General features: G+C 39.0%; 1 protein-coding gene across 9 annotated transcripts in view; it reads right to left on the bottom strand.

Moving 5' to 3' along the window:
• Positions 1–12319, bottom strand: part of MLLT10 (MLLT10 histone lysine methyltransferase DOT1L cofactor) — a 200228-nt gene that overhangs the window by 145789 nt on the left and 42120 nt on the right. For all 9 annotated transcript variants that reach the window (XM_037510692.2, XM_054695130.1, XM_054695131.1 and 6 more), the window contains one exon: positions 11178–11232. In XM_037510692.2, the coding sequence (XP_037366589.1) occupies positions 11178–11232 (55 nt within the window). The remainder of the gene's footprint in view (positions 1–11177; positions 11233–12319) is intronic.

The following is a 12319-nucleotide window of genomic DNA, read 5'->3' as shown; positions in this document are numbered from 1 at the left end:
ATGCATAGCACATATAAATGATAAAGGAATAATATCTAACCAAAAAAACCAAATAACCCAATTAATGAATGGGCAGCACATAAACAGACTATTCACCTAAGAGGATATCCGGAACACCCAAAGACATATGAAAAAATATTCATCATCACTTTTAATGAGATGCACATTAAAACTACAACTACTACGCCTCCCTGGTGGCGCAGTGGGTTGAGTGCCACGGTGTGAAGCTGTCTGCAGCCTCTGCAGCACGGGTTTGATTCCCGGACGGCCAGGGAGAAACCCACATGGTGCGGCAGACCTCTCCTATCTCACCCGCTGCTCCCCTCAGCAGTGTCTTTGGTCCATTTGCCTGTTCTGCTCCCCGCTCTGTCTCTGGAGAATTCTCTCACCCTCCCATGTCTCAGACCTGTATCCCAGTTCTTGTATAAATAAATAAAATCTTTAAAAAAAAAAAAAAACTAAAAAAAAAAACCTACAATGAGGTACCACCTCACATCCATGAGAATGACACATTAAATAAACCCCTGCCAAGTGCTGAAGAGGATGAAGAATGTGGAAAAGAGCAACTCAATTAGACTGTTGGTGAAAACGTAAACTGGGCCTCCCTGGTGGCGCAGCAGTTGAGCGCTGGGCTGCAATGCTACCCGCAGCCTCTGTAGCTCCAGCTTGATTCCCGGCCGCCGAGAGAGGGTCCCACATGGCGCACAGACCGCTCCTGCCACCTGCTGCTCCCCTCAGCAGTGTACTTTGTCAGTCTGCCTGTTCTGTTCTCTGCTCTGGCTCTGGTGAATTCTCTCACCCTCCCGCGCTTCTGACTGTACCCAGTGCTTGTATAAATAAATAAATAAATCTTTAAAAAAAAGGAAAATATAAACTGATAAACCATTATGGAAAACAATATGGATTTATCTTTACAAATTAAAAATGGAAATACCATATAATTTAGCAATTTCACTCTTGGACATATATGCACAGAGTACGAAGCCAACATCAACAACGAAAAACCCCTATATTTCACAATATTACAGCAGCATTATTTCCAAAAGCTAGGACACAAAAGCAGCCTCAATCTCCTTCAGTGGACAAATGGATCAATAAGATGTGGTACAAACACACCATGGAGTATTATACTGCCATAAAAAAGGAATGAAATACAGTTATTTTCAACAAAATGGAGGGAATTTGAGAGAATTACGTGCAGCAAAGTACGTCAGAATGATAAAAGCAAATGTTAAACATTCACATAGACAATTCAACAACAAAATATTTTCAACAACTTGTGGACATCAATAACATTCTGGGGGCTCTAAGGTTGAAAGGAAGGGGGAGTTGGAAAGCGATATGGAAACCCAAGTCATTGCAGTGGGGGAAATAGAAATAAAGAAGGAAGTGGGAATTTTCAGACTGGGAAGGAATGCAGCAGCAGCAGTACAGGGCATGAAAGAAGCAGGTGCTTTTATGAGAAGATAATTGTTTATCCTTTCCTAATACTGCATTACTACCTAAGCATCTCTTAGCTCCAGCTAAAGGTAAGGAAAAGTAACAAAAGGGAGGAAGGGAAAGGGGAAGAGGGGTAAAGAGGGAGAGAGATCAACTTTATCAGCTACGGCTAGTATCAAGTAAGATGAAGACTGAGAACTGAATCAGTCTTGTGCAGGTCAGTAATTGCATGGTGGGGAAAAGTGTGAAGCAAATTTAAGAGTGAAAGAGATGAGGGCCTCCCTGGTGGCACAAGGGGTTAAGATGCAATCTATGAAGCTACGCGCAGCCACTGCAGCATGAGTTCGATCCCTGGGCAGGGAGCTACCTACATGGCACAGCAGAGCTCTCCTGTCTGACCCATTGCTCCGCCCCTCAGCAGTGTATTTCAGTCCATCTGCCTGTTCTGCTCCCCACTCTGTCTCTGGTGAATCCTCTCACTCCCCACACCTCTGGCCTACACCCCAGTTCTTACATACATAAATAATAAATCTTTAAGAGTGAAAGAAATGAATATATAAGAAATGAAATGTCATATACAGATATCATAAATTTCTACATAGAAAACCCAAGATAATATAATGACAAATTTTTAGAAAAGAAGTATATGCCAAGGTAACTGGAAGATAAAAATACAAAAATTTACATTTCTAAATACGAGGAACAATAACTTTAAAGATACCCAAAAAAAGATCAAGTAGCTAGGAATAAGCACAACAAAAGATGAAAAAGAGCTCTGAACAGAAATCATAAAACTTTATTGGGCCTACCCAGTGGCGCAGCAGATTGAGCACAGCGCTGTGGAGCTGTCTGCAGCCTCTGCAGCATGGGTTCAATTCCCTGCCAGCCAGGGAGATAACCACATGGCATGGCAGACCTCTCCTGTCTCTCCAGCTACTCCCCTCAGCAGTGCTTTTGGTCGGTCTGCCTGTTCTGCTCCCTGCTCTGTCTCTGGTTAATTCCCTCACCCTTCCATGCCTCTGACCTGTACCCCCATTCCTGTATGGATAAATAAATAAATCTTTTTTTTGAATTTAGTTCTTTATGCATACAAGAGCTGGGGTACAGGCCAGAGATAAGGGGGTGAGAGGATTCACCAGAGACAGAGTGGGGAACAGAACAGATTGACCGAAGTACACTGCTGAGGGGAGCAGTGGGCGAGTCAAGAGAGGTCTGCTGTGCCATGTGGGTTGTTCCCTAGCCGGGGATTGTGCAGCAGAGTCTGCAGTTAGCTTCATAGGTTGCATCTTAACCCCTTGCGCCACCAGGGAGGCCCAAATAAATAAATCTTTTTTAAAAAAGAATATGAATATTTCACATAAAGGAAACTTATGCTCTTCACTCTGTCTCTGGCGAATCCTCTCACCCCCGCATCCCACACCTCTGGCCTACACTCCAGTTCACACACACACAAAAAATTTTTTTAGATATATTAAAAGAAAAAAAGGGAATTTACACCTATAAACACCTTTGCTATGAAAGATAGGTGCTGGGGTTATATAAGCTATATTCTAATCTATTTGTTTATTTTAAAGATTTTTTATTTATACAAGAACCGGCGTACAGGCCAGATGCGCGGGAGGGTGAAAGGATTCACCAGAGACAGAGCGGGGAACAGAACAGGCAGACTGACGAAATACACTGCTGAGGGGAGCAGCGGGAGAGACAGGAGAGGTCTGCCACACCTTGTGGGATTCTCGCCGGCTGGCTGGGATTGAACCCATGCTGCAGAAGCTGTGGACAGCTTCACATTGTGGTGCTCAACCGCCTGCACCACCAAGGAAGCCCACCAATAAATTTATTTTTAAACAAAGAAGCTCTCAAATAAATAAATACCTTAAGGAGCTAGAGGGAAAATAGATTAACCCAACACCAGTAGAAGGTAAGATTAGAGTGGGAAAAACTTTCAATTAAATAATAAAGATTAGAGAAAATAAAATCTAAAAATAGGAGACAATCAATAAAACCAAAAGGTCTTTGAAAAGATCAACAAAATTGAGACTTTTTGACCCCCAAAATCAGAAGACTCAAATTACTAAAGTCAAATGAAAATGCATACACGGGCCTCCCCGGTGGCGCAGCGGTTGAGCGCTGGGTTGCAAAGCTGCCCGCGCCCGCCGGTTCCATCCCCGGCTGCTCCCCGGCCACCGGAGGAGGGTCCCACATGGCGCGCAGACCTCTCCTGCCGCCCGCTGCTCCCCTCAGCAGTGTACTTCGGTCCTTCTGCCCGCTCTGCTCCCCGCTCTGGCTCTGGTGAATTCTCTCACCCTCCCGTGCTTCTGACTGTACCCAGTGCATGTATAAAAACAAACAAACAAAGAAACAAATAAATAAATAAAGCATGCCTCTATAAAAAAAAAAAAAAAAAAAAAGAAAATGCATACACTACCACTGACCTTACAAAAATAAACTGTACACCATGAAATTAGATAACCTATATGACACCCAGGTCTTCTACGCAAAATAAATAAAAATGAATCTTAAAACACACACAAACAAACACACACACGCACACACAGAGATACCACATCATACACACTAGAATGGCTGTATCATAAAACATTCAGAAAATAGTAAGGGTTGGTGAAAAGAAATTGAATCCCTCATACTCCTGGTAGGAATGTACAAGTGCAGCCCTTCATCCCTCGCTTAGTTAGACATAGAATCACCATATAAAACCTTCAATGACACTCAAAGAAATTGAAGAGGCTCAAACAAGTACTTTTGTACTTTTAACACCAATGTTCAGAGCAACACATTAACTACAGCCAACAAACTGGAAAATCCAAATGTCCTACAACAAATGAAAAGATAAATAAAATGTAATATATATATATATATATATACGCACACACACATACATGCACACGCACACAGCAGAATATTATCCATTCATAAAGAAAAACGAAGTACTCCAGTATAAGCTACAACATGGATGAGTCTTAATAATGTCAGTGGGAACAATGAGGAACAAACCAACTCCACCCCGAGATCCATGCCAACAAGATCTCAAGGGCCTGGGACTACAAGGCATGAAGCAGACTTCCTGAGCAGAGGAACTACTCTGCCTGTAAATAAACCTGTTTTGTTTAAATTTCTCTGTGTTATCCGCTTTTGGGTCTTATCACATGGGCATGGATTCATACTCAGAACAATCCCTGAATTTCCCTTAGGGATGCCCTGTAAGAGAAACATTGTGCTGGGCCTCCCTGGTGGCACAAGGGATTAAGACACAACCTGTGAAGCTATCCTCAGCCACTGCAGCATGAGTTCAATCCCTGGCCAGCGAGCTACCCACATAACACAGCAGACCTCTCCTGACTCGCCTGCTGCTCCCCTCAGCAGTGTACTTTGGTCAATCTGCCTGTTCTGCTCCTCACTCTGTCTTTGGTGAATGCTCTCAACCCCCAGAACTCTGGCCTATACCCCAGCTCCTGTATGAATAAATAAATAAATCTTAAAAAAGGGGGGGGGCCTCCCCAGTGGCGCAGCGGTTGAGTGAAGGGTTGTGAAGCTGCCCACAGCCTCTGCAGCGCCAGTTCGATCCCCGGCTGCTCCCCGGCCACCTGAGGAGGGTCCCACATGGCATGCAGACCTCTCCTGCCGCCCGTTGCTCCCCTCAGCAGTGTGCTTCAGTCCTACTGCCTGCTCTGCTCCCGGCTCTGGCTCTGGTGAATTCTCTCACCCTCCCGCGCTTCTGATTGTACCCAGTGCTTGTATGTATGTATGGATGGATGGATGGATAGATAGATAGATAGATAGATAGATAGATTGTGCTAAGTAAAAGAAGCCAGATTTGGGGGCCTCCAGGGTGGTGCAAGGGGTTAGGACACAGCACTATGAAGCTACCCACAACCACTGCAACATGAGAGCTCTGGCCAGGGAGCTGACCCACATGGCACAGCAGACCTCTCCTGTCTCGTCCACTGCTCCCCTCAGCAGTGTATTTCAGTCAATCCACCTGTTCTGTTCCCCACTCTATCTCTGGTGAATCCTCTCATCCTCCCGCACCTCTGGCCTGTACCCCAGTTCTTGTATGCATAAATAAATCATTAAAAAAAAAAAGCCAGATTCAGAAGGTCAAACATTACGTGATTTTATTTATGTAGGATATCCAAAATAAGAAAACCCATAGAGACAAAAAACAGAAGGGTGGTTGCCAGGGGTTTGGGGTAGGGAGAGTTGTAATGCAGAGTGACTTTCTCAATAGGTAGAACGCTTTCTTTTAGGGTGACAAAAATGTTTTGGAAATTGACAAAGGTGGAAGTTATACATTATAAAAGTAGTAAATCCACTGAACTGTACAGCAGGTCCTCAATTAATGTCATTTTGTTCAACATCACTGTATTATAAAATTGAGGGAAAAAATCCCAACCAACATTAATAAAAGGACATTATTTGAGAGAATGTTTTCTTTTTACGTCATTTCACTTAAAGTCAGTACCCAAAGACTTAATTTAATGATGACATTGAGGATTTACTGTACACATTAAGATGGTTAATTTTATACTATGTGCTTTACCTGTGTTTTCAGGAAAACAAAATAATGTGTTATTCTGTCCATCTTCACAAACCACTTCAGGACAACAAAAGAGTTGATAAGGAAAAGATTTTCTTTATAGAAGTAGTTCTGCTAATATGTGAAATAATGACAGAATATCACAACTTATTCCACCTGTATTAAATAAAACAGTATACATCTAGATACTAATCAATAGCCGCCAACATCACAAAAAAATTATCAAACATCATATACCTGCCTACCCACACAAAAAACTAAATATAATCATGCCTGTAGAATACAACTACCAGTGTATAGAGAATACCTGGAACAAACCTACATGTCAACCACACACACATAATCCTAAAATGCAATCAAAATAATATCCCAATAAAAATTTATCTAATTTTTTAAAAGATGCAATCAATAAAATCTGCTATAAGAAACTCTGTAAGACAAATAACTCAGGTTTTTCAACAAGTAAACCAACAAAGCAAAAGAAAAAGGGAACAAGATTACAAAGAGTTATCAATTAAAATCAAGTAACTGCAATGTATATAACTTAGTTGGATCTAACATATGGACCTTATTTGGATCCTGATTCAAACAACTTTTTTAAAAACATTTAGAAGACAATCAGGAAAATTTGAACAATCATACTTTGTTTTAGAAATCCTTTTCAGTATTTTTAAGTGTTATACTGCGTATTTTTAAAATACCCATATTATGTTAGTGGTGTTTAAAAAATTCAAAATAATCAGAAAATGGGGTAGGGAAGGTACAGATGAACAAGACTGGTCATAACTTCACTGTTTAAGCTAAGCACCACTTTTATACATGCTTACAACTTCTCCTTTAATAAAAGTATTTTTTTTTAAATACACTTACTAAATTTTACCACCTTAATATATGATATCAATTCCATCATTGTATTCCTCCTGCTTCTATTCTCCTGCTTCTGTAACACCCCTGGACTTAACTGCAATAAAGCTGAATCTTATCTTTGTGGGGTTACATTCTAACATTACAATATAACAAAGAATAATCAAAAATATCTTCAATTCCAATAGAGAAAAATACATTGTACTGCACATGGCTATGAATATACAACTATATTGGATTTTATAAGTTCTTCAAACTTTTCTGTTATATAGTATCTTTCAATGGCCCTCAATTCATTTTAAAAATTTCCTCTTCAACAATTTAAGTAAGGGCATCGGTGGCGCAAGGGGTTGAGACACAACCTATGAAGCTGCCCGCCGCCACTGCAGCATGAGTTCAATCCTGAGCCAGGGAGCTGCCCACATGGCGCAGCAGACCTCTTCTGGCTCGCCCGCTGCTCCCCTCAGCAGTATTTTGGTCAGTCTGCCTGTTCTGCTCCCCACTCTGTCTCTGGTGCATCCTCTCACACCTCATACCTCTGGCCTGTACCCCAGATCTTGTATGCATGGATAAATAAATCTTCAAAAAAAAAAAAAAATTTAAGTAAGCCATCACTACCTCCCAGCCCTCTCATTATGTCTTTGACACTGATGGTTGTAAAAACCTTGCATTCATTTCCAAGGGATTTCTATAAAGGTTTGCCTAGAACATACACTCAGTTAATAGCAAACTGATGTGCCTCTACAGTTTGATTAATTTCTTTTTCTATTTCCCCTCCACCTACACCCAGGATATAGAGCTGATTTCAAATGTGTTAGATGCACTTATAATCCAGCTCAACTTTTCTTTTTATTAAGAAAAAAAGATTTATTTATTTATATACACAAGAGGGCCTCCCTGGTGGCGCAGCGGTTGAGCGCTGGGTTGCAAAGCTGCCCGTGGCCTCTGCGGCGCCGGTTCGATCCCAGGCTGCTCCCCAGCCACCGGAGGAGGGTCCCACATGGCGCGCAGACCTCTCCTGCCGCCCGCTGCTCCCCTCAGCAGTGTGCTTCAGTCCTTCTGCCTGCTCTGCTCCCCGCTCTGGCTGTGGTGAATTCTCTCACCCTCCCACGCTTCTGACTGTACCCAGTGCATGTATAAACAAACAAACAAACAAATAAATAAATAATATGTGCCTCTTTAAAATAAATAAATAAATAAATATTTATATACATAAGAACTGGGATATACAGGCCAGAGGTGTAGAGGGTGAGAGGATTCACCAGAGACAGAGTGGGGAGCAGAAGACACAGACTGAAATACACTGCTGAGGGGAGGAGCTGGCACAAGACAGGAGAGGTCTGCTGCACCATGTGGGTAGCTCCCTGGCCAGGGACTGAACTTGTACTGCAGTGGCTGCGGATAGCCTCACAGTGCCTTCTTAACCCCTTGCATCACCAGAGAGGCCCTCAATTTTTCTTTTTATAGTTGTTGTGGTCTCACACCATTCTAATCCATTCACCACAAAGTTGTCAGATCTACGTGGAAACATGCTATTTCTCAGCTTCAGTGGCTCCTTACAATCAACTGAATTAAGTCCACCATTTGCGAAAAAATAAGGAAGGAAGGGAGAAACGTGGAAGCAAAGGAATAGGTTGGGCAGCGGAGAGAAGGGAAAGAAAACCTTGCCTATATCATCAGCTGCACCCATCAGCAAGCATACCACTCAAGACTTTACCAGTCTAACTTCTAATCATTCTCAATTTCCTAATATACACCTGAACCTTTTATCACTTGCTCTCCCTTTGTCTATAACACCCCGTTTTTAACACTCCCAACTATATTGAAACATTTACCTTTTAATAACTAAGACCTACAGAGTAGGTGAGATTGAAAGAAATAAAAAGCTGAACTGAAAAACTCCTCTACCCCTGTGTACCAGGAAAAGAATACTTATACTAAAACTTGGAACATATTTTCCAGCATGATGAATATTAAATATTAAACAATACCATAAGATACATAAGGTACACTGAGCCGTTTTGTTACTTATCTAGAAATAAAATTAGCATCACTAAGAAAATGCATTACAGGCTCCAAAATATAAACACACAAATCCATTTGGAATACCATTTAGTCAGAATTTTTTAAATACAATCAAATTTAGACTATGACTGAGATGGTAATTCCACTCAATGAGGGAAAGATATACTGTTCAATAAATGGTGATGGACCAAATGGCAGCATTTTAGCATCTAGGAAAAAAATAAAGTTAAATCCATACTTCACGTTGTATTACATGAATACATTCCAAAATATATATACATAAATATATATCAAAGATTAAACTGTAATTAAAAAAAATAAAAATACTAAAGGAAAATGTGAAAGAAGTTTTTTATGAGTCTGAATTAGAGAAAGCTTTACTAACTAATGATTCCAATTACACACAAAAAAGGCAAAATTATTAAATTCAACTAAATAAAAACCCCAAACTTCTACATGGTAAAAAGTCCCATACGAAATTACTATCAAGCTGGGCAGGAAATACTTCAATTATTATCACAGAAGTTTAATGTATGAGGAGTGCCTATGAAAACATGAACAAACCAAAATGAAAAAGACCTAAAAACAACCAAAATAAGCATATGAACAGAGCCCAGAAAATATTTCTTCTTAAAATATGAAAAGATAGGGCCTCCCCTGGTGGCGCAGGAGGTTGAGCGCAGGGCTGTGAAGCTGTCCGCAGCCTCTGCAGCGCCAGTTCGATCCCGGCCAGCTGGCGAGGGTCCCACATGGCGTGGCAGACCTCTCCTGTCTCGCCTGCCGCTCCCCTCAGCAGTGTATTCCAGTCAGTCTGCCTGTTCTGTTCCCTGCTCTCTGTCTCTGGTGAATCCTCTCACCCTCCTGCGAATCTGGCCTGTACCTTGGTTCTTGTGTATGTAAATAAATAAATAAATAAATCTTTAAATATATATATACACATATATATGAAAAGATAATCAATTTCACTTACCAGAGAAATACAAAGTAACTGCTCTGTGATACTATTTTCACCTACTGGATTACCAAGGATATAAAAAATAGTTTTTTTATTCATTGTTGCTGGGAATATAAACTGGTACAACCACTAGGGAGAGTAATTTGGGAATACACACCAAAATTAATTGCAAATTGCTCTGACACAACAGTCCACTTCTGAGAATTAACAATATTACAGAGATAGTTTTGCATATTAGCAAAATAACATATGTACAAGCATTAATAAAAGTAAATTAGAAAAGTTCATCAACCAGCAATTGATTACCTAATACATAGTAAAAAAGAATGTTTTATGCTGATAATAGAGACAACGAAAGAAAAATATTAAGGTATATAATCTTGACCCACTGTATAAAAACTAAAAGAAAATATTTGTCCATTCAAAAGAAATCTAGAGAGGAGATGGAAGAAAGTAATAGTAGCAATTATATTTGGCAGCAGGAAAGTTGTTAAGAAATGGTGGATTGTAGGTAAGAGGTAGAATTTTTAATATTTATTTTTAAATTTGGACAATGTGACTGTATAAGATAATCTAAACATTAAATTTTATGTATGTATGTGTTTATGTATGTTAGTCAAAGATATTCTATTTTTCCCTTTCATCTACTAATGTAAATTATTCTATTCTATTCTAGTCTATGCTAAAAAGGCTTTAGAGTTCGTTACCCAAAATGGAAAAATATGCTAGTAGTTGTTATACCTCCACTTTTATGAGTTTTTTCATCTGTTAATTTTGCGTAGTATGCCAAGATTTTAAAAATGCAAGTCTATATATTTAAGAATGATACTGAGATGTAAAGAAATACAGTTTTCTCTGAGGAAGGTAGTAATATTGGACATTAAAATGAGAAATACATATGGGTCATCAAAAACGCACATCAAAATTTAGAGACAGATGTCATTATTTCTTTATATGCAAACAACAAAGACCCTTACTTTATGAAAATTAGCATTCACCAGAAATATCCTGTCTAGCAACACACAAAGAAAAATAAAGTCTGAGTTTAAAAAAAAAAAGTAACTTATTTTTCCAAAAATGATTTCTAAAATCAGAAATCATATCCAGATTTTTAATTAAAATGTAAGTCATTCTACATTGAAAATACCACTCCTTGAGTTTTTCCACAAAACAGAAAAAGTATTTTAAAAAGATTCATAAATTACATTCACTACTGTTAAAAATGTGTGAGTGGTAAACACCATTTAATTTGATAATATTAACTGCCAGATATTTCAAAACACATACCTACTCCAGTTTTCAATAAAATTATTTTTTAGAAATCTCTGCACTTACCCCCATTATCTGTTCTTTTTAAAGCTCCATCCTTATGAGGACACAGTTCACATCTCTATTAAAATAAAAAAAAAAAAAAGAAACAAAGATTTTTCTGATTACTGAAGTATAACACCTTCCCTTTAACTTCAAACCCATTAAAAACTTGGCAGCATCATTTTGTACTAGTTGCCACCTAACATATTTTAGAACAGTCCTCACAAAATAATCATCCTTCTTCAGTTGTGATCTTCCTCAGAGCACCAGATAACAAATTTTAAAAAGTAAAATTTTACTCAACTTTTAAATTGTCGCCATTATTACATTTTTAATGTTACATCAATAGAAACAAAAAGGTTCTCACAACATAGGACTGGGGCATTTTTTTAACATTTCCCTAAATCCCCTTACTTTTTGTCTAGTATCAGCTAGATAGTTGGTTAGGTCTAGTTTCTCTTAAAATAGAGCTAAGCTCGAGAATTCAGAATTTTGATTTAAGTGGGAAGACAAGATCTCACAAGTGTTGGCCTGCCTTCTGGAAGGAAGGAACTGTTTAATGATTCAGTTACTCTTACACATACTAGTACTCAAAAATTAATGTAGATTCCTCTTCTACCACCCCCACAATGTAAAACCAGAAATGAACACAGAGCCTGTACTACCATTTCTTTTCACTAATGAAAAGAAGGCAAATATGCTATAAAAATAATAGTGTTTCGAAGGCATTGTCTTACTATGAAGAATATGTTCCTGGAGGTCACATGAGTTTTTTTTTTTTAATCTTACACCTTACTCCACAAAGAAACTTTATAACATATAACATAACACTATATTAAAAAGGAGGAGAAAATAAGAGTAGGAAATTAATGTGAAAGTGAGTTATTACATCATAAGCCATGAGATCCTGTATTTCTTAAGGATAAGCATGTCACTCTCCTGATTTTCTTAGTATCACTTTGGCAGTGGTTTTCTGATCACCTGATGAAATTTTAAATATGGTAGTTGCTCAGTCTTAGTTTAAGATTTAAGATGCCTTCTCATCTCATGTTAAACACTAAGCAATCTCATCCATTTTTTTATACATCTATTACCAAAAATATTATCAGAATATGCCAAATGTTATCTCCTATTCAAATATGCTCTGGGATCCATGCATAAAACTT

The sequence above is a fragment of the Talpa occidentalis genome, unplaced genomic scaffold (genome assembly GCF_014898055.3).
Source record: "Talpa occidentalis isolate TD23 unplaced genomic scaffold, MPIMG_talOcc4v2.1 talOcc4.14, whole genome shotgun sequence".
NCBI lineage: Eukaryota > Metazoa > Chordata > Mammalia > Eulipotyphla > Talpidae > Talpa > Talpa occidentalis.
The sequence above is the reverse complement of the archived record's forward strand: the minus strand, read 5'-3'. Positions and strand labels throughout refer to the sequence as shown.